At 38.0% G+C, this 23805-nt stretch overlaps 1 protein-coding gene across 1 annotated transcript in view; it reads right to left on the bottom strand.

The window, feature by feature from the left end:
- FAM135A (family with sequence similarity 135, member A) overlaps window positions 1-23805 on the bottom strand; it is a gene marked incomplete at its 5' end in the record, with an annotated part of 48794 nt that overhangs the window by 6874 nt on the left and 18115 nt on the right. The window contains 8 exons of the mRNA XM_008937957.1: window positions 4312-4422; window positions 6323-6474; window positions 13027-13124; window positions 15102-15193; window positions 16885-17045; window positions 19026-21342; window positions 21600-21754; window positions 22037-22110. Of these exons, the coding sequence (XP_008936205.1) occupies window positions 4312-4422; window positions 6323-6474; window positions 13027-13124; window positions 15102-15193; window positions 16885-17045; window positions 19026-21342; window positions 21600-21754; window positions 22037-22110 (3160 nt within the window). The remainder of the gene's footprint in view (window positions 1-4311; window positions 4423-6322; window positions 6475-13026; window positions 13125-15101; window positions 15194-16884; window positions 17046-19025; window positions 21343-21599; window positions 21755-22036; window positions 22111-23805) is intronic.

The following is a 23805-nucleotide window of genomic DNA, read 5'->3' as shown; positions in this document are numbered from 1 at the left end:
AATCCTACATGGTGCTATGCTGCATAATGCACTGGTTTCAAATACTACTTAACTCATTCCCAGTTACCCCTTTAAGGATAGGTCTATGCAATTACCATATGGCAAGTTTTAGCAGACAGCTGTTCCGTTACAAAGTACTCTTTTCCACTAAGTGGAGTGACCATACTGATGTCTAAAAGCCAAGCAACCAGAAAAGAGAGGACCGAGAGGACAATGTATTTTTTATTTATGTGTCTACAAATCTTCTTCTTACCAAGTAAATTTAAAAAAACCCCTTCTTTTTTGTTGAATCCATAACACCACAATATGAAACACTATCTACGCATAACATAGAAATTTTCATGGAGTTTTTCATCTGTGCAGCTACAATTGTGTTTGTATTGAACACATCTCCCCATGGCTAGCAACCTGGGGTAATTTCTTGTCACTGTGTGAAATCAACAACAATTTCCAGGACCCCCAGTAATTACCATACAGATTGCAGCTGTCAAAGACATGACAAGCAGATTTCAAGGAGATTATTGAAAAGAACATAATTCTAAACGTTATCACTATGAAGAAGCAACATTAGAAACCTAAATTTTCTACTGGATTAAAGATGGCATAAATACCACAACTGCCAACATAGAGAGACCAGTGCTTAAAGTAACTTAAAATTCAAGAAACAGCATGAACATTAATGCTCTTCATTTTGAACAAATAACCTTATTACCTTTTGTTTCTTACAAGCAAATACAATCAAATTTTGCTCCTTATCAGCAATTAGCAATGATGATAATTTTAATAAAGAAAATAGCTCTAACTTACTAGAATTCTGAATGGTCAAGTCCAGACAGAAAATGTCCAGATAGAAAATGTCCAGACTTTTTATTTTTTAAAAAAAGAAAAAAATCCAGTGAGGAATGGCAAATATTTGTCTCAATTTCTTCCCAATACTAGCTGTTATTCTCTGAAATAAACATATATTTTCATAGTGTAACCTATTATATGGCCTGCAAAATTCTGTTTTCACAGTTCTTAAGATTGAAGATAATATATAAGTGGGCTTTTTAAGATTGCTTTAATAAATTAGCCTTTTAAGGTCAATCTTTCTGCTTTAGCAAACTATACAACTGGGCAAAGAAAGAGTTGTACTTGACTTTTAAAAAAATCCTATAAATGTAACACTCCATTTAAAGTGCCTAAAAGCAAAACTAGTTGACAAACAAACTACACAATGCCGCAGAAAAAACAGACTTAAAAAAGCAGACACACAGTTAACCATCATCATTACTTGTCATTGCTGTAATTTGTTGAATCAATCATTTCAAAAGGCATTTTCGATTTTAAGAATCAATTCCTATTTATACACTGGAGGCAGATAAAGAGAATTGTTAAAATAAGTTATCTGTCATTCTGCCTTGACAAATTAATTGAAAACTGCAATGTTCCCAGAGTTCACTTGCTAAATGAGAGCTAACTGTATCTCCAATACCAGATCTGAGGAGATTCTGCAAACAAAACTCATCTCTGGATATATTTCTGAAAGAACAATCCAATGAACCTGTTTTAAATCATAGATACTTAATGTACCATGAACGTATTCTCTTTTAATTTAAGGTTACTAACAACATTAACGGCAGCAACTTTGTAATGCAAGTTTATAAATATTTATATATTTATCAGATACAACATAACACACTCACCAATTTACACCACAATTTTTGGTAAATAAACTCAAGTTGGTACCATCTATTTATAAAACAAATAAATAATCAGATCATGATTAATGATAGTAAGCAGCTACTGCTTGAGTACAAACCACATACACAGCACACTTCAGCTTTCATCTGAGAACTGGATGATTATCATTCACTCCTACCAAAGGATGAACCCCAACACACAAAGAGCAGCACTGTAGCGCCTGTGGCTGCTAGGAAAACCTATTTGTTTCTTTTTGGCTGCTTTAAAAAAAAATCCTATCAAAAGGCTTTTACAGTAGAAGAAAAGTGGAGAACTTAAACCGAAAAGAGCCAGTTCTGGGTCACTATTCCTTCAGCAAGTAATAACACACTGACTTACACTGTACAAAGAAGAGTTTCATGATACAGATGGGAGGAATTTATTAATGATGTACTTATCCTTTGTTTATTTTTTCAGTAGTGAAGGTCCTACTGAAAAAGTGAAAAGTCTAAAGTCTTAAACTACTGTCAGGTGAGAATTTTGCATAAGCTCAGAAGAGTCACAATTCTTCTTGCAGTGTCACATACAAAATCTGCTTCTCCTGATAGAGTATTTTGTAAGCCCCCAGCATTAAAGCATCAAAACTCCTTCCGGAACAGATTCTTTTGAGAAAGATCTCTGGGAAAGGAAGAGTCCAAGAGCTCTGAGAGCAGCAGAGAAGCTAACTGATGCTGCTTCTGACAGTGAGAACCAAGAGCCTGAGGTGATGTATAGCCATGAACCCTAACCTGGCCCCAGACTTGGGAGGACAAAGCAAGATTGGTTAAAAAGTTTGTCGAAGATCATTCTAGATGTGTTGTTGTGACAGAAGCAGCACTGAAAATGAAGTAGCAGAAACATGTTCATGATTGCAAAATTTCTGGTGTTAACTGGTACTGTTCCAGGACTCAGAACAGAGAACAGATCTGAGCAAAAACATTTCTGAATAGTGCTAAGCATCGCTCCTTACTGAAGCTTCTTATAAAGGGAGGAACAGGAGATGCTCAACTGTACTATCACCTGCAACAATTAACAGAAAGTAGGAACTTATCCATTTTGTGTTTAAGCAACAAGATGATGTGTTTCTCTGGCAAATTTGAGAAGTAGAGCCACAAACCACCAATAACATGGCTGAGACCTAGACCCTCAAAACATCACCTCCTGGATCCACAGCCAGTTTTAGGTATGATGTGGAAACCAGCTAGCTCACAGCAAGTTGAAATAGCAGCAGATTTTGCTGCCCTAGGGATCCTCCCAGTTGCAAAGCCAACATTGGAAGAAGACACCACATTAAGTAGCAACAGATGTTTCTGCATCTTAGACTCCTTTATTTTCCTATAGGTTTACAACAATCAACAGAATTTGCAAAACCAGAGCTATACTTCTGAGCAGCGCTGTCAAGCTCTTGCACGTAGCCTGAGGTAAAGTAATTTCTGGAAATACCTACGTATCGAATCCCTATACAGAACAGTATGCAAATTCTCTGGATCAAAAATCTGAAAAGGGGAACTGTACAGTTAGGGGAATCCCATTCTCCTCTCATCTGGTGTTTGAGAGTCAAGCAGAGCCAATACTGTATGCCTACTGAGTGAACAGAGAGACGGCAGGCCAGAAGCATGCCCTGTACAGATCCCAAGCGTTAAAGACACCAACACCTACAGTGTGCATACAGTATATTAACTCACCCCTCCAAGGAAAACCTTCTTCCTTCTCTTCTAGGGAAGTGTAAAGTTTCCCTTCTTTCCTCCTTAAATAAAACTACCAAGCTTTCACATCTCTTTCTCCTTCTCCCCTAACCTTGCCTTCTCCCTCACACCACGCTCACTGAAAGGACCTGGAAACAAGATGGTGTATGAGGCTGTGACCCAAGACAGAGCTCCTTCCATTTCTTCTGTAAGAACGCAGAAAGGGGAAACTGAGCCCAAAGACTTTTAGGCTCCTTCTACATTTTATGGGGAATAAAGCCTGATGTATCTGTCAGATGAATCTTCAATAACTTTAGAATGCCTAATGGAAACAAACTCCCAACTGGCACATTATCCACTGGCAAAACTGGCTCTCAGCCAACAGCTGAAATAAGAATATTCAAACCAGAGAAAATGGCGCTAATTACATAATACGAATGATCTAATTTGTTTCCTAGCTATTATGCGAAATACAACTTCTTTATCAAAATGAGTTTTTCTTTTCCCTGGCCATCTCAATGAGGTAATAAAAGACTAGTTGGCAAAAACTTTAAAGTAGAACTTTATATGTATAGAATACGTCTGACAGACAGATACAGATAATCCCTAAATGGATGTGTATGTATTTGACTCATTGCACTGAAATCACTAGCTTCAGTGGGTCAAGAAGCTGATATATCTGTATTTCTGTATCTATATGGGTATAGCGGCTGCACTCAGAAACTCTGCTCATTAGTGAGGAAGGAAAGTCTCAAAGCAGTGGTCCAGCTCTGCAACAAAACTAGTTTACTGTTTACTTGAATACGGGACTAAAGCCAAAGTAACTCGAACTGAAACACGAGCTTGTTGGAAACTTTTTTTAGGTTTTCTATTCACATCTATATACAGTGGCCTTAAAAAGATAGTAAGTATTAACAAAGCTTACCTGCTTTTTTACTAAGTTTGTATAAGAATGTTTGTCGTGGATCCGAATGGTCTCGACAAGTCAATTGCAACAAAGAACCCGACTTCTTCCATTTCTGCATAAACCACAGTCCTGCATTGTTAGGTACAACATAAGTAGAGATCCACAATAAAATATGAAAACTAATAAACATAATTAAAATATGTAAAGTTCATATATTTAGTCTCTCAGATGTTAATTTTATTTTTCATGTCAGCATTGAAAAGCCCAGAAACATTTTAAATTTTTGTTCATTATTCTTTCCTACCTATCTATTGTAGCAAAAAGCATGAAGGCCATTATTTCCACTAACGTATGTGCCTGCCTGCAAAAACATAACTAGACTTGTAAAAAGTGAAAAGACATGAATTTGTTAGCCATAAGGCAATATACCAACTCTTTTAAAAATTTTCAAAATATTAGAATATTTTGTTTAGTGCTACACATTTGAACTACAAACGTTACTTCTCAATGTAACTCTCAACAACAAATTACTTCTCATTTCTACAAATAACTTTGTAGAACCACTGAATTCATTAAACACAACTAGAAAAAAAGAAGTAGGATTTTCAGGGAGGAATACCACAGTACAACATTTTCTGTGATGCTGTACCCTCTTTATTAGTCAGTGAACCAGGTGGCTGACTGGCTTTTCACAAAATCTTACGTCCCTTGCCAAGCTGAAGAAAAACAAGCAACCAAGCCCTTGCAAGCCCCAGGGGTGTCTTTATGTGTTGATTCAACTCTCAGAAAAATGGTTATCTTTTACACAGTAATTTACTGGCAGTTATTAATGTATTAATACATTATAGTCATTTAGACTTCAATATCCATTACTTATTATTATCTTTGTATTTTCCAAAATCTTAAAGAGTCTGAAATTCCAGAAATCCTTCTTTTCTTTCAGTGAATATATTCTGGATTATACTTTGACAACTTTAAGCTTAATTAACTGAAAGTCATTTGCCAGTGATTATATAATCAAACAAACAGCCCTGCCTCTTTGTATCCTGGAAAACATCAGTTTCTAAAAGCAAAGCCATGCTAACACTTTTGGGTGATCTGGGTGAGACTGAAATATTTGAAAGAAGTTGTCCACAGATATATTAAGTTAAATGCTCAGTAGGTGTCCATAGTGAATTATATGGTAGATGCTAAAGTGAACCTCACTGGTAGCATATTGAGGGCTATAAATGGTCAAATTCAAAGAGCTCTCATGCTCCCCCTGCTTCCACAAACTCCAACAATAACACCAGTTAGCCACCAATTCCTGTCCACTTCTCTTAAGATCAGTACATTTGAGTTTATTTTTTTCTTCCTCATTTTCCTATGGAACAGAATAATAAAACACTCAACAAATAAACCGTCACTAAACAAAATTATTCATGAGTTTTAGAATGGTTTAGAGAGCTTAACAGTATGTTTCTATTCAGTGAAAATGCACTGTACTCATTTTGGGTTTGAGCTCTCCAAGGTTGGTGGTAATCTCAGAAACCAGTTTTCCTTTAAAAATTTGAAAATATTTTTTAACATTTATTTCATTTCATAAGTCAGTAGTTTCTAGAAGTTCTCCTAGAAAAACAGACATCTGCAAGGTGCACACCTATCTGCAGAAACACAACTGCAGGTTTTAAGACTTTTGAGAGAGAAAAGACACTACTAGTAGTTCAGCATTACTTTAATGCATCTTACCTACTTATTTTGCAGATTAAGTATAATAAAACTCAGTTTATAATAAAGTGAGCTCAACATGTTAAAACTGGAGTTTATTTATGATGTAACAGAAAACCTGAAACATACTGGAAAATGCTTGTGCCATCATCTCTTGCACATCTTTCTATTGATAGTTTGTTTTTATAACCCTTCTCCTGTGACAGCGAAACGTGTGCTTTTGCATCAAAGGCAGGCAGAAATGTGGCACATCAAACTGCTAAGTGAATTTCAAAGACAAACTCTTCCCCCCTAAACTTATACTACTGAAAATAATACTTACCTGTATTAACAAGGGCGCTGCTGTTGTAGAGTGTACCAAGATGTGGTCCAGACAGTGACAGGAAGGTATGAAGTTTGTTGAGGTAATATTTAAATCGAGGTCTTGTGAGCACTGAACGGATTATTAAATTACCCAGTGAGTGTCCAATAAAGCTGTTTAAAAAGAAAAAAAACAGTATAACATAGAATTTGATGACAATCTTTTTTTTCTTTTAAACAGAGAAAATTAAAATGTGTCATAAAATGCTGGAAGAGCATAGAAAAAAAAATAATGACAAGTTTCCATTCAGAGGCCTGTATTTTAGGTCACACAGAAAACACAGCTTGTCCACGTCTCCCAAACTGCACAAACTTGTTACAAACATGTTTTGAGCTCCTCCAGAATTATATTAGACATTTTTTTTGAAAAGCTAGTGAAAACAAACTACCCTTTCACCAGCATCTCCCACCCAAACCTGAGATTATTTCTGGGTGTATTTCCCTTAGCACCAAGTACTCAGAAAATATTTTATGAGCTGTGCATGACTGAATAAATCACTACTTTGGCATGGGATGGCATTCAGTATAAATGTGAGAGCTGCTTAATCAACCTAGTGGAAAAGGATTGGAAAAGTACTTCTATAAGGAGGAAAAATATTACTTAACTGATTCCAATTATTTTAAAATAGAAGCAATATCTCAAATGTGCTTAGCAGTTGGACCAAAATAAGTGATTATCAGCTTGAGCAAGGCAACTGAAGAATATCAGGAGAATACTACACTTAGTTGTTTCCCTGGTTATGCAAGTTAGAGGGAAGATGGAATGGGACTCTTTAGCTTGGTGCATCTAAGAATAATTATTACATAATCTGAGGTGCCTACTGTCATATCCACAAGACTGTATAAAGCATTTCTTTAGAAGGGACACTGAAATAAAGCAATTCTAGTTATGATGCAGTTACGCTTACAAATCCCTGCTGAGGTAAGGGCCACACTATCCTAGGCACTGACTTAAAGAGGATATGGGAGAGACAAGACTCAAAAAATCTGAAGGAAAAAGGGCCTTCTCGTTTTACAAATGTAACCTCAGGAAAGAGAGAGAACAGACAACAAACCAAAAATATATGGTAAAACTATTGTGGCTGGACCATGTGTGTGTCACAATATTATACCCATCATATCACCCTTCCTGTGTGCTCTGTCTCACTGCATTCGTCAACCAAACCAGTTAAAACAGCTACCAGTAACATCTGTGTAAAATTACCTGACTGTTTAATTGCTTACTAACCAAGAATTATTGACTCTGAAATTTCCAATTTAAACCTAAATGAAAAAATAAAAACATCGGCATATAGAATGGCAGCACCATCCATGAACTCCTAAAAGTTGACATAACTATGCATTTCTATGGTGGAATAGGCTGTTTGTTCTGTAACAATACACATTTTAAGCATATATGTATATTCTACTTCCTGTTTGCTTTTACTACTAGATTTTTCAGAATTGCTGCAATATCAGAAGTTCTTTGCTGTAGCTTGCTACGTTTGCCTAACTGATTTAGACATGAAAGATATCTATCCTCTGTGCTGTCAGCATAATAGCAGTGCATTTGCAAAACAAAATACTGAGCTGCTGACTCTCTTGAATACTAAAATTTAAAACCATTCTTTCAGAGTACATCATGAAGTTCACACAAAAAACCAAACCTGTAGATTTATTTAGGAACAAGAAAATGTCCATAGAAACTGAGCAAATTTATCCTGAAGATGATCTGAGCAATGCAATTGCTCTCAAGTGGAAGAGATGACTTTCTCAAGATCTGAACATTAGCAGAGACTTTCTCTCAACAGTTCTCTGACAGTTCACCCACTATTTACTGAACATCATAAAGACATGAGAAACTCTTATATTGTACCATAACGAAGGACAATTTTATTAGTGGAAAAATACAGAGATACATCAATCAATCCTATCATCCTCAAGAACCTGAACCAGGACTTCTCAAACTTGAATGATCCATTTGAAGAAAATAGGGTGCTCACAATTAGCTGTGTGAATGTACCTCAAAGATTAAATACTTGTTCTTAATTTGTAAAGACTCAGGAAAATAACACAGGTTACAGTAACATATTTTGTTCAAATTCAGATGTTTAGGTGAAAACCTTCAAGCCTTTAATGTTATTTTCTAATAGAGAAAGGTTTAAGGATTTGATTAAATCAAGAAGGAGAGGAAAAGGAAAACCCTTCAAAAAGGGTTTTGACAGTGTAAGACAAAAAACTAACCCACCCTATGCATTGTTTCAGATGCCAGTAACTATGGGATGCTCTGCAAATCCAACACATTTCTGAACAGTAGGTGGCAATACTATCATCTTGTGAATACAGGACATCGCTAAGACACTGAAGTAATAGAATTATACTGTAGCATTTACATGCACTTTATGGCACAGGTCTAGCAATTCAGATCATACTGGAAAATTAGACACAGTAAAACCTCATTATTCTGTGCTAATAAACAAAAAATTCTGTCCAACTATAAAAATTAATGGACGAAAAAAAAGTAAAATTCATCAAAGACCATAATCAAAAAGGTGCTGGAACAATGAAGAGATGTTTAATATATGCATAGTATTAATAATCACTTTCGTTTTTGGTTGGCTGATATGACTTAGGGAAGAAGATGACAAGCTGAATAATCCAGCTGAGGTTAAAGTCAGATCATCAGAAATTTATGTAAGACCTGATGTGAGGAAAACAGTTTCTGAAACTACACTCTTAAGAGCATGTGGTTTATTTCCTAGCTGCATCATGACCTGGAAAGGCTTCCATCATCACAGATACTCAAACCTGAATGGGTATGACTGAGCAATTTTACTTGCTTCAAAGCTGCATTAACTTTGAAGGTGGCACTGGTATGAGTAGGTAACTGGTCCAGATGACCTCCAGTAGAGGTCCCTTCAACCTGAAGTATTCTGTCATTCTTCACCAAGATCATAGAATCATATCATAGAATGTCTGGGCTGGAGGGGACCTCCAAAGGTCATCTAGTCCAATCCCCCACAATAAGCAGGGACCCCTCCAACTAGATCAAGCTACTCAAAGCTTCATCTAGCCTGATCTCAAATGTCCCCAAGGATGGGGCCTCCACCACCTGTCTGGGCAATCAATTCCAGTGGCCTAAGATCGCTGAAGACAAATTTCTGTTGGATCGTATCAAGCTTCCAGTTCATGCTTGCTACATGCTTGCAGAGAATACAAAGGTTTTGTTCAGAGGAGATGAACACACCTTTGGTAGTGTAGAGGTAGCTCTGGCAGTACCACAAGTGTTGGTTCACTGAAGCTGATGCTGTAGTATGGCTCTGGGTTCTGATGGGACAGGGAGTGCCTTTTCTCATCTCGGTACAAGGATGCAGCACAATAAATAGGATTTTGCCATTCCTTGAAGGCACAAGGGTTTGCATTGACCCAACAGCACAGTCTCTTGACTTGTCTTGGCCTGAGCTGATCTGAGTTTGTTTTAGCTGTCAGAGCAATCAGGACTAGTGTTGCTTTAGTTTCACTACAGTTTCTATTAATAACTACACTACAGTTTCTATTAATAACAAGTAGTTATTCTGTGTGGCTTGTGCTGTGTTTCACATGAAGTCTCATGTAGAAGATGCAGACACAAGTATCATATACCAGAGGTCCCCACGGGTCTATTAATGGTAACTGCAGAAGCATGATCTTACAACTCAAAAGAGAAAGCCAGTATTAGGGATGACAGAGAATGAGGCTAAAAAAAGAAAAAAAAAAAGGAGCAGCATGTGTGCAAACTGAAGATATGAAAGTGTGAAAATAAATCCAGAGAGATGCCAGGCTGAGGAGGCAAAAACCCCCACTCGTCAACATCATTCTTCTTACATTGAAGCCCCAGGATGCTGACATCCCACTGCTTAAGTAACACAGAAACCACCAATCTTAGGACTCAGCTGCTGGAAGGGGAGACTACCAGCTGAGAAAAGATATTAGAAAGTTTCTGTGTAGCAACTTCAGCCAAATTAATAATGGGACTTTTCTGGTTTACTTTAGACTATGAATTTTAGTAGTACTGTAACTAGACTGATATTTTTCTGTGATTATTAAAAACAGTAATTGGAATGACAATAAATTCGTAGCTCTGCATATGAAGCGTGCTCCCTTTTGCCCATAAGTGACTGTACAGGAGGGACTGACCAGGTACTTCTGACACACAAGGCTGTCAGTGTTTTTAACATACAGAACCACTATAGGTCTGGAGACTGATTTCTAGTTTGACTCCGCTATTGAGCAGCACTTGTACAGAGAACACTTCCTTTAGTGGCAGGGAGATTGTACGGGGAGAAACTAGCATCATTCAGGAGAGCACGGCTAACTAGAACAAAGACCACTTTCTTTACAGTGGGACAGCCAAAATGAGGTAGGAACGCACTGGCTGAATGAAGAGAGGTTTTCTCAATAATTTCCTGGGCTGTCTGTGTCATCCCCTCAAGGATTTTCAAATAAGCACATCTTCTTGTGAAAGCTCTCTCACAGAGGTACCAGGAAACACCTGCAGGATTTGCTGAGAGGATTAACTTTCTTGTAAGAAAAGCTTAAGTTGAGAAATGGAGACTATTGCTTTGGCAGAGTCAAGGACAAGTAGACACCTTGAAAAGGAAACTAAAATAAAAATTGTCAATAAAAATTGACAATTTCTCTTCTCTTTCAAATGACAAGTAATAAATAAAACTGAAAATATATTTACAAATTGAAAGCCTGATGAGAGAAGCAAGCCAAAAGCAAATGGGAATTCATTTCTCATCTCTGAACAATGGAAAGGTAACTGGGTGAGTTTGTTCATTACAGCCTTCAGACCACAGCATGGGAGAGGAGGATTATCAGTGTGTGCTGGTGGGTTACGGAACTCTCTTCTCCCATACTGAAGTTACTAACATGCAGTCTGCTTAACACAAATACAACCACACAGTGCTTTGCTTTTTCTTGCCCTAAATAATTGATTTAGACAAAATTAACCATGTCAAATCTTGCCTATCTCAAAACAGAAACATTTGTTTAAAAAGTGAGATTATGCTTAGACATGTTAGATTCTTTCTTTAGCTGAGTAAGGCCTACCAAACACAAGAGTATGTAGAAACTTATAAGAAATGGATGTGACTAGCTGTAATGGTTTGAAACCTGCTGCCCCTGCTGGGTGGAGATCTGAAACCCTAAACCAGGTACAAGCCTGAATGAAAGGGGCGGACACCTGTCCTACTCCCACTCCCCTTTTTCCTGTCTTCGGGACTTCCTGCCAAGGTCTATAAAAGGGGCGAGGAAGGCACGCCTCTTCTTTTCGGTCTTCCTCTTGCTCCTTTGACCTTGCACCTGGGCACACGCTGCTCTGCTGCTCCCTGAGCTACACGTGGCCGTGGCCATCTTGGAGACCTGGGCCTGATCTACAGATTCTTCCCTGCCTCCATCCACGTCCAAGGATTATGCATCCAGCTTCAATCCACCTCAATCCAGCAAGATCCAGCATTGGGAGCCTCACCACAACATTTGGGTTTTGTATATTTGGAAGTTTAATGTTCCTTGCCTTGTTGTTCCTATAACCCCCCTTACCCTGTTAAACCCCTACCCTTTTTCCTTTCTGTACCCTGTTTAAACCCCTACCCTTCTTCCTTTCTGTTCCCTGTTAAATAATATATTTCATTTTGTTAATTTTCAATTTGGTGCAAGGTTTTCATTACCCCTGCCTTCCTTATTTACCTCTCTACCTGGGAAACTGAGGGATAAGGGAGGTGGGACACAGTTCTGCCTTCTAACCGGGACACTAACAAGTCAAAAACCTTCTAGTTGTATAACTTGACAATGCCTAAACAGATCGGTGAAGTCAGGCTTGAATTTGCTCCTTCCGTCTACTGATGTGATGCTTAGGGGCATGGTTTAGCAGTGGACTTGGCAAAGGCAAGGTAATGGTTGGACTTGATGATCTTAAAGATCTTTTCCAAGCCAAATGATTCTGTGATTCTATGCTGAGCTAACTCCAGCAACACAGCTGAGTTAGTACGGTAGTTTGCCCAAAGGGCGTACATGCTACTTCCGGAAAAGAAATGGAACAGGTATTCCCTGGAAGTCACTGAGAAAGGAAACAGGAACAATGCATAGAGAGGGGTGAGCCTTCTGTTACAATGTGAAACATACTTTCTAGCAAGTGAAACAACCAGAAAACAACAAAATTATGAAATTTTTTTCATGCAACTGCCCTTCAATGTCACAGGTAAGATGAAATTTCCCTGTAGGAATGACAAGATAGACAGCCTGCTATGTCATAATTGGTGAAGAGATTATAAAATCAGAAGACAGCTGACTTTATCTTCACATAGCACTATTAAGCGTTTTCCTTGATTTTCTCAAAATATTACTTGTTTTTCTGCAGAACCCCACCACGCAGGCTCTGAGGAAGCACAGGACAGCAGTTGCTTAAATGGAATGCTTAACTCTGCCCTAGAACACCCAACAGGAAGGACTAGGTGAGCTTACACAATGTTCAGGCTTCTTCCAGCTGGGGATTCCCTCTTCTTTGTCCTCTTTTCCTGTCTTCCCCCCTCCCTGAATTTCTCTTTCCCATCTCTCTTTTGGCCTGCTACTGAGCATCACAGTTCAGAACAACACAGGGATCTATTTTTAAGTTTATTTCTATAAAGAATATAGAACAGATATTACCTGATTTTTGAAAGGGTTAGATTATAAATTTGTATATACTGTATAATTTCATCTAAAAGGCGATCTGTCATGGAATCAAAATCAGCAAAGGTATCATTCTGTAAAATAAAAGAAATAAAAAAATAATAACCGTATTTTCTAATGCAGCAAGAGTCTGACTTCTTATTCTCCAATGTTTTGATCAACAGCACACAAATAAAAGCATCCATATTAACTTTGAATACAAGCACTACAGCTAGTTATTTTAAGTTTTTCAACCTTTTTTTCTTGTAACATGGAATAATGTGATACACATTTTACTGTGAGACTACTTTCTTCTAATACACCAAAACAAATCTTAACATTACACAACCAGCCTTACTTCTAAGCCTTCCTCTGCACGCAATCTTATCCATAGTGAAACAAAAGACCAAACTGCATATTCAGTACTAAATCATGCTACCCATGAAATAGAAACAATTACTGCAACAGCAGAAAAAGTCTACATCAGGACTGTTTACTCAAAACAAAACAAATCCTTAAAGCCTTATTCCCAGTTCATCGCTGATTCTCCACAATGATTAGCAGTAGGAAAATAAAAAAGAGGTAGGCAAAGTCTGCTTAAAGCAATTCAACACGAGTTGCAAAGAATCTGTGCTAAAATCTATAGTGTTCAACATATTGATAAATGATGTGGGAAAGGAAAGAAGGAGATGAGATGTCAGAGTTCGTGGATGAAACCAAATATCCTGGATAGTCAAATCTAGAACTGACCAGAATTTCAGCAGAATCTTATAGTACTGCATGCCTGAGTCAAAATGGCAAGAAATGCAACACAATGTTACATAGGGAAAAACATCCCTAAACATGTATGCAAAATCATGTATACATCTGCATTCTATATAATGGACTCTGTTAGGAAAGCAAGGATCAAGCATCTTAAATGCCATCTAGTTCTGTTCAACCTATTTTAAATGACAAGAAGTTTGAAAGTGGGCAGGAAATGACACTCTGGATGACCAGAAACTGCTCCTCATGATCCTGAGAAATACTGAATGGACTAAGTCTCTTCAGTTGTCTCCCAAGGGACAAATTATAGTTGTTTATAAAATACTTAACAAACCGTAGTTGAAAATGGGAGAATGATTACTGAATATTTTTTCTAAAAATGCTGTGAAGGAATTTGTTTAAATTTCCTTGTTTGCAACCAAATTATTAATGTATGTGAACTGTAGAATTCCTCTCAACTGTGGAAACTGGAAGTAAAAACATTCAGAAAGAATCATGCAACATCAAGGAGAAAAAAAGACAGCATTTTTTTGGCTGAGTGGTCTCAATAGAGTTGCCAGATAAAGTTTCAGAACTGCTGGCTGCCAAAAACTGCAGGGCCAGAGAAGAGAAAGCATGGCTTGGTGCCTGTCCAGCCTGTTTCACAAAGCATCCCAGCAGCTATCACTAGAAAAACGCTCCAGCACTAAATGAACCTTTCATTTGAGCCACTGAAGAGACTCTTTGTTCTAACTCATCCCTGAAGCATGTCTAATGCAATATGTAACACACACACACAAACAAAAAGTAAGAATTGGTCTTCCGTGCTTTGTCAAGTTTACTTCATCTGAAAGTAATAAAACTAACAAAGTTTAACACAAGAGGTAACGATATCGGTTCAGTATCATGACGTGGCTCTTACAGTAGTACACTGAGAAAAGAAGAGGAGACAGGTATTCCATTTCTCCCATCCTGTGAGATACCACATCTCACTTCTTGCCACACTGGTTCTCACTAGCGCCATTTCCACCATTAGGATTGAGAGTATTTTACCTACAATCCTAACTGATTCAGAGTTTAGGAGGTATCAGTACACGCAAAAAAAATGGCAGCAACAGATGTTACTCCTCATATATTTACCTTCAACATCATGCTAATTTTCCTAATTAGTTTAACACAAGCCAAAGACCAAATCACTGATACCACAAGAAGGCAATAAAAATACACACCGTATGGTAAACTGCAACATCATAGTGCCATTAAATAAACATGCTCATGATGCACACTGTTTATTGCTTTAAAAAAAATTGGATTTTGTTGGTAAATACCTGATTCCTTTCGGACATCAGAAAATCTATTCTCCCTCCAGGCAGCCCCAGCTCGATGTACGTCTTCACCAATCTTAGATCGGCGCTGTTGCCTTGAAAGGAAAAACAATCACGAGTTAGAAACTGTGAAGGGAACTTGCAATAAAAGCACTTAGAATACTGAAATGAACCTATGCCACGGCTTTGTACTTAAACACAGCTAATGATATTCTCAGCCCTAATTAAAATTTAGTGAGGCTCAGGACAGTAAACTGCAAAGCCAAAATGATCTATAAAAATTACTTTCCATGCAGACACCATTTTAAAAAAGCATTTAGGAAACCATGTTTGATCTTGTTTTAGCATCCAAAAGATGAACATTACATTCTTGAAAATCTGATTTTGATATGCACCAACTAAAGAACTCAGAGCTACCTTAAAGAACTCAGTGAAGTGAACGGGCAAGGCATCAGCACTTTCACAGAATAAAAAGGCAGACTGGACTGGTAGCAGATAAATATAGAGCAGTACCAAGACAACAAATGCTAGTTTAATATGCATCCTGAAGATTTCTTTACAACAGTGACCACATATGCTTTTGAATAAAGAGCACCCTTCTGCCTAATTAGAAAACAAGATTTTTATTTAAACCTGTTATTAGTAAGAAAGAATTTGTATGAACTCTCCGTTTCCTTAGAAAATTCTAACTATATGGATTTTTCTACAGTTTTGAAGTCATGCTCTTCTAACATTTTTTTTCTGGCCAAGTTAACTTTTGCATCAGTTCTAGGCACACAATAGCACTTGAACATCTATGCTGGTACAAAGGAACACTTCTGAGTTCTGATCCACGAGCACTTAACAGAGGCTGCTTTCTGCCCAGAGGAAGAAAGAAAAGCTATTCTGTTTCATTTTTTTTTTTAAGCTTAGGAATTCGAAAAATGAACAAGAAAGCTGTGTAGTGTCACTCCAGTCGAATATTCTATTCTACTGCCCTCTTGTGTTCCTTACATAGTTAATTTAAGAAGCTTCTCAAAAAACAGACGAAAATCTTGATGGCAGAAAGCTCTGAGTATCTTTACTAGAGGGGATTATTTCTTAACATGCACATATGCTCTGAACTAAAAGCAGGTGAATATATATTTAAACTATTTAAAATTTTCCAATCCTTTCAATTAGCAAGAGATTCTCATTTCTACTACAGTAGAGTCTCGGTCCTAGGAAATATGCAAAACTCCAGCTGGGCCGGGTCTCGGGCAACCTGCTGTAGGTAACCCTACTTTGAGCAGTTGAGTTGGACTAGACAATCTCCAGAGATCCCTCCCAGCAATTAAAGGTTAGATTCAGCAATCTAATCTTTTAAAGCCTTATTAACACTTGACTGCATTTTATAGATAGTTTTTCCCCTAACAAGATACACATATTTTATTTCCCTGACAATGTAACATTAAAACTTATAAATAAAACTTTTTTTTTGTAACTCCATTCTATTACTACAATATGGACAAATACCTATATGACAAAAAAAAAAAAATAAAATAAGGAAGACGTATCTGTTGTGATCTAGGGCATAAAATGGGTTTATGTGCATGAGAGTTTTACTAAAGACAGAAGTTACATACAATTCTGAATTTAAATGACTCTGTGGAACACACTGACACATGCAACACTACATTGTCAGATTGCTATTTCCCCCCAGTGAACCTATGTCAGAAGTGTTCAGTTCAGAGTTCAAATGACAAAAGCTAAACCTGACCCGTAATCTGAGCTTCTATCTCATTCAGTATCACATTTCCCAGCGTACCATCTAGGCCATGGACACAGACTATAAGATGTATTCCTTCTTCTGAACAGTCATCCTCTTCCATACTGAAATAAGGTATTGAAGAAGCCAGTTTGAAAACATCACTATACATAAATCCAGGAAGTTTAAGTTGCTTCAATTCTTCTTTAGCCTGTAGGAAACTGGAATGAAACCATATTTATGATAAAACATAATTTACTATTGCCAGAAAAACGTAGGATCTTCTAGGATACAGTTTTCTACTATCATTTTACTTTGTCTTCTACGTAACTGACACAAAGGAAAATATATTTATCAAATTACTATTAGCACAAAACAAGCCAGTTCCTCAAAATACTTTTATTGCAGCTTCCTACAGCCCCTTTTCCTCTGTAACAAAATCCATATCCCAAGCTCTATGCTCTTCTCTCCTTTTAACATCTCTGCAAACTCCGAATTATTTCTGAAACCACTGAAATCTTGTGCAAGGAACAGCTCTGTTTAAGTGCAATAACAAAATTACAGGAACTATGAACAATCGCAAGTCAAGGTAAAGATTTCCACTGACTTTTGGTATTTCTTGTCAATTTGAAAACCTATTTCCTAGGTCAGCAGAGCTGGATCCAGTGCTGTAACTGCTCACCAGAAAGCGCCTCTGGTAGTCTGAATAACTGATCCTGGTTCAGAAGAACTCAGATCCAGACCTCTGATCTTTCACACGCTACCCGACGGCATACACTATAAGGTTTCTAACAGCTGAGCTCCCCACATGCTCGGAGTTCCCTGTGTTCTTCCCCTTCTTCCCCTTCCCTTAGTTTTTTGTGTATGACCTTCCTACCTAATTAACTGGGTATCAGTTTCCCTGCAGCACTTCAAGCTCTATGCTTCCTTATGCCTCTTTCTCTCCTTAATCCGTCTGTTCTGCATGATCCCTCACAGCATCATGCTGTATCCCATCCCCTTCCACCTACTCACTGTTCTCCTCCCATTCTACTTTTTGTTCTCTGTTTTCCCAGCTTTATCTTTAGCTCAATCCACACTGACTGGCACGAGCAAGCCCCAGTGAAGTCAGCCTCAGCAGAAACCACTGCAGGCAGCTGGTCTTATCACTCTGCAGCACAAGTCATTTGGTTTGTACTCAAGCCATGTTCTCTGAACTGAACGTACCAAAGCTGGTTCTCTGTGGAGCAGATTGTGTCCTCTGAGGCCAAGTCCTTGATCTTACTCTGAGTTCCCTCTTTCTTTTATTGTTACAGAACACCCTAAAAATAGTCTCTGCTTTTCATTCCTCCCATTCCAGACCAGTGCCTGCTCTCCAGTACTTCAGAAGCTACTTTTCTGTCCACTTCTCTGTTTTTCTCCCCTACTGCTCAGTCCTTCCTTCAGCTGCTTACCACAATCTGTTCCTTTATCTCTTCTGCCTGCTTAACATGCTCCTTGTTTCTACCTTTCTTCTTTATGATAGCAACATTTTACTTCCAATGCAACATATTAAGCTGCTGCTTCCCACGTTCAGTTTACAGCAGGCAGTTATCAGGGAAACTCCTATGTTTACAGCAAGTGGAGATGCAATCGAGGATCCCTGATGTCCCTCTAAATTTGGCTTTCCTGTTATTCAAACTGCAGTGTATTTTACAGCACTATGGTCTCTGAGGTGTTACATTTTGGATATCTGAAGTTAAGACTAAAAAATAAGGTCATTGTCTCAGCTTGCACTGCACAATTGCTTCACTTAACTAATTAGATGTACAACCAGTTACAAAGTGCTTTTGGGTTTGTTTTTAAACTCAAAGCACATCTTCCTATGCTTGCTATTATAACACTTTCCATTTCACAGAACACCATTTTATGCTCATTATGACATCACTCTTCAGCCAAGTAATTTTTTTTTTTTAAAAATGAACATATTAGAAAAAGAACAAAAAATTGCTTCACATGCATTTTGTCAAACCACATGAAATTACAAGATAAGAGGCAGAAGGAATTCAGTGCTAACACACTTTTCTTTCTGAACATATAAAACGTTATGTTACTTGAGCATGCAGACTCCACAGGCCACAGTCCTGGGGGCTCTTTAGAGCCTCTCCACACTACTTTTCCCTTTCTATTCCACATGTAGCATTTCTAAACGTAAAAAACTTTGATTTAAAACAATCACTTACGCTAACATTTGAGGTTTTGGAGAGCTTTCAAACCAAGAAATGGATGAAGCTGAGCTGTAGGATGTGCTGCCTGGCTGCTGTGTAATTGCATCAGATTTATTCCTTGCAGAACAGATAACATTACAAGGAGAGTCTCTCAGAGAAGAAGGGAAAGACAGACAACCAGGAGTGCAGACAGGAGGCACAGTCATTCCATCTCGCAGATGCCCACTATCAATCCTTTCAGGTCTCACGCCCCTCTCTTCTGCTGAGCCATGGTCCTGGTCAGCACTGGAAGCTCCATCTAATCTACTATAATCTGTTTCTTCGTAATACCCGTTTTCAATCATTTCTTGATCCTCCTCCTCTTCCTCATCTTGTTGGGAAGAGCAAATAACTTGTTTTTCATATGCTTCCTTCTGAGGGCTAACAGGATTGCTATTGTCCATAGGCCAAATATCTGAAATATCTGTGCTACTTCTAGAGCCAAAATAGTTTTCCACAAGCCCTTGCTTTACCATGTCAGTACTACTGGTGGGAGAAGGATCATCTGTACCAGTTTCACACTGAGCTACTGGCAGGTCTTCAGTTGTCTCCTTAAGTTCTAAAGGCTCATTACGTTTTCCTTCATTTGTTTTCTCAATCTCATACACTGCATTTACAGATGAAGAACCTGAAACAACAGATGGTTCACCCATACAAGTAATTTCCAAACGCAATTTAACTGTTTCTTCTGGAGCATTAAGATGCCTTTCAAGGTCCTGAGCGTCCTTGCAGGTTGTGCCAAGGTCTACCTGTGGGCTGTAATGTTTCACATCAGTAGATGTACCCTCATCTGAAACAGCCAAGTGTAAAAGATCTTTTGTTCCTGAGAGCGATGAATGTATAGACAGAGTTTTGTTACCTGAATACCCTGAAAATACACCACACTGTTGCTGCAAATTGGTGTTTGATTTTTTACTGTCATCACATTTTGGCAAGTCAATTGCTCCAAGATCCAATACCGTTTTACTGTCATTTAGCTGGCATTCAGGTATAATAGATATCTTTGAGTTCTCATCAGGTGACAGCTCATCATCATCTGAAGGCAGAGAATTTATGGATGTCAGGGACGACTGTATTTCACTTACAGCGCTGGTACTCTCAGTGCAGTGGCTTTCCACTGTGTTTTTTATAGCACAGTCAGGTTTTAGTAAAAGCTGAGGAAATACTCTCTCACCATTATATGCACTTTGCCCTTGAACATTTTCAAAAACCTGATCAGGGTTGGAGTGAGTTGCAAAAGAACTCGGTTCACTTTCGACACCTGAATCTGAAAACCTAGAAGAGGCGCATGTCACACTCACATCTGGTAATTTACTCATGTCTCCACTCACAGCAAGTTGACTTTCTTTTGTAGAAAGAGTAGGCTGATTACTTTTCATTTTCGTCAAGATGTCACCGGTACGTCGGAAGTTTCTTTCATGGACATCTTCCTTTTCAAGCAGTGATTCCTGTTCTCCTGAATCCAATTTATTTCCAGATTCTGAAGACTGAACACTGGGTATCTGCAAATTCTCTCCTTGCAGTCCATCTTGTGGAAACTCAGCCCATGATCCAACGTGAACAGTTACTCTGTCCCCTTCATAAGGATTCTTATTACTTGGTTTGACCTCGATTGTCCTGACTCCTGAGGAAGGTGGTTGACCTCCATGACAACCTTCAAGTGTAACTCTGGGTTGTAGAGCACTATCTGCTTGTATAGTTCCAGAATCTGTCTGGGAGACAGCAAGTCTACCAAAACTGGCAACATTTTCACAGTACACAGGGCTACCTGGACCTGATTGGACGTCTTCAATCTTGTTAGTCTTCTCCTCAGCTCCAGATGGCAAAAACGTGAGTTCTCTCTGACTTATTTGCCTGGTGCAGGTCTTTGTATCACAAGGAAATCCACCTAATGCAGGGTCCAGCCCTTCTTTAGCATTGCATGAAGGCCTGCCTTCTGAGCTTCTAGAGGCATCTTCCAGTGTTGCACTTTTTAAACATTTGTAGCCTACTAAGACCACAGAGTCCTTAGAGTTCTGTTTAACAATTTTTTTTGTGTTTTCTGGTTTCATTGTTTTCATGAGCTTAGTAACCTTAACTTTGGATTTATTTGCATCTTCATTTTTCCCTTTCAAAGTTTTTGTTAACATCTTTTCATTTTCTGAATGCCAAAGGTTGGAGGCACCTGCAGGTCTTGTTTTCAGTTCCGGGCTAGTAAAACCCGCTACAAAACCTTCTTCAGCTTCAAATTTATCCAGTTTACTGGACTCTGACCTTGGAAGACTCTGAACCACCAACCAGGGTACATCCAGATCTTTCACCAAAAAAAGGAAAGGAAAAACAAAATAAGAAAAAGGATTGTTTACAGCAAGATTATGCAGGTAACTGAAGCTATGAAACACTAATATTTATAGAACTTTACACATCCCCAAAACTCAAACTAAAGAAACATTTCCTAGAAAATACATGTACTCCTGCAAGCCATTAAGAAATGTAAAGAAAAATACCCAGGTTTTACATAATTCTTTGTCCGTTTCTTAAAAAAAAACCTGCATTGGGAAGTGTGTTTACCTTCAGTAATTGAATCTAAATATCGATCTTCAAAGATTATAGGCAAGGAGTTCATATCTCCATCTAGCTCACTGCATTCAATGGGGAGGGGTGGAAGAGAACTGCAGAAGGAAGTGTTTTTGATAGCTGCACACATCTGTAGATGACTTTGAGCACTGAAAAAAAGGAAGTCCTACATGAAAACAGAACTGTTTATTTTTACATTAACAGAAATTTGCAGTAGTTTAATTAGCTTCAGAAACTTTACTACTGATTATTTAATAGCTTTATTTAAAACTTCTTATATAACTGATTAAGAAAAACTTCAAATCTCTATTTAGACATAAGTTTCTCTTGAACTTGTTATGCAAGTATTTTTTTAAGACAGTACTTCTACACAACATTAACTATAGAATACTACTACATGATACATACTGTGCACTTCAAAGGCTACTTACTGTAGTTCTTGATAGGCAAGGGCAGCTTGCCTGGGATGCTCAAGACAAAAGAATGCTTCTGCAAATCTGCGCACCTGCAAGATCCACATAAAGTTAGAGCTTATTTTCCATTGCATACAATTTTTGAAAATCCATCAGCATTCCTACACAGTGATGTTACTGACTTGTATGCAGTCACTTTTTTTTTCCTCCCTAAATGTTTAGCCTGAGTGGGCAGGACAAGGATGCCACAGACAAGATTCGTGACTGACATGAGAATTTTTATTTGTGCGCTGGATGACTGAGGGGAACTGTACCAGATTCAACTTCATGCTGAAAACTTCATGACCAAGAAATCAATCAATCAATCACCCAAATCAAGCGCATCTGAAACAGCAACACACAAAAAATATTAGGAGACTTTTCAGTGACAAGAAAGGAAACGACTGTTTGACAGACACTTCTGAATGTGCTTGAGGATTACCTTCAGAAGTAGAAACCCCTTAGATATTTAGCAGTCTCAAAACACAGACAATTATGTTTCAAACTTTCCATGAATACTCTCTTGCCCACAGTAAACTACCATGCAAAAAAAAAAATCCTGTTTGTAAAGATTTCAGCTGCAGATAACAACAGCAATAACAAAGAGTATGCTAAATAGAAGTACTGTATTCAAGACTTAATTATATTCCTAAAGTCGATAAATCATACAGTACTAAAAAGGTATTTTATAATACAGGGGGAGCATATTCTTTTAACATCAAAAGGGTGGATATAGAGTGTGGATTATACAGCAATTTACTACGAACAAAAACATAATGTATTAAAAATGCAGTATCTAGAAACCCCCAAAGTTAAGGTTTTGCAAGATGAAATTACTCAAATTTCAAGTATTACATAAAAATATTAATTCAATCTAGATGCATTTTTTTTACTTTTATTTTTCTAAGTGTCCAGTTATCTACATAAAAAAAAGCCATTCAATACAGCATGACGGCATCTTCCTTGTTGTAACAAGACATACAAAAAAGAGAACACAGAGTGACTGCTGGCAACTGCTTGTGTGTTAACTTGGGCACAAACATCAATTTGTTTACATCAATTAAACCAAAATCTCCCACTTAGAGAACCACACATGTAGCTAGTTGACTTAATTAACCACTTATTACCAGCCACCTCCCAGCCCCCTGCTCCTTTATATCTTCAACATACTCTGGGTCTTCCTCATAAGTTATCTGACTTCCCAAGCAGATGGTGAGGGTTTGCAGTGTATCTGGGGGAGCAGGCATCAGAGCTAGTTCAGTTCCCTCAGCTCTTTCACTCCACTCAGAGCTGTGGCCAGCATCAGTGTCCGGCCTGAGCACGGACATGGCACTGGGAAAATCTCACGCATGACTTGGCAAACATCAGACTTACAGGACCATATCAACTTTTGTTCTGAGATAAGTACTTGCAGAGCGGTTAGTTTTCCCTCCTGATACACTGCCCAGTATACTTTTAGAGAGTACTGTCTGGATAAAGTTCTATGTTCTGTAGCTTCTAATTTTTCCTTCTTTCTCAATTAAAAAAACAAACAAACAAACAAACAAAAAAACAGGGAAAAAATTGCTCCAAGGTACTTAGGAAAAAACCAACCCCAAACCACAGATATTAAATCCCCAGCTGCTGACCTGCACTAGAGGCTGAAAGTCCTGTTCCAACCTCCCAGAAATCAATGTACTGCATTACATAAAATTAATCTCAACCATAACATCACCTGTGAATATTCATAGAAAATGTTCTGAAGTAAA

Source organism: Merops nubicus, unplaced genomic scaffold (genome assembly GCF_000691845.1).
Source record: "Merops nubicus isolate BGI_N331 unplaced genomic scaffold, ASM69184v1 scaffold23023, whole genome shotgun sequence".
Lineage (NCBI taxonomy): Eukaryota > Metazoa > Chordata > Aves > Coraciiformes > Meropidae > Merops > Merops nubicus.
Note: the sequence above shows the minus strand (reverse complement) of the source record. Positions and strands in the feature narration are given on the sequence as shown.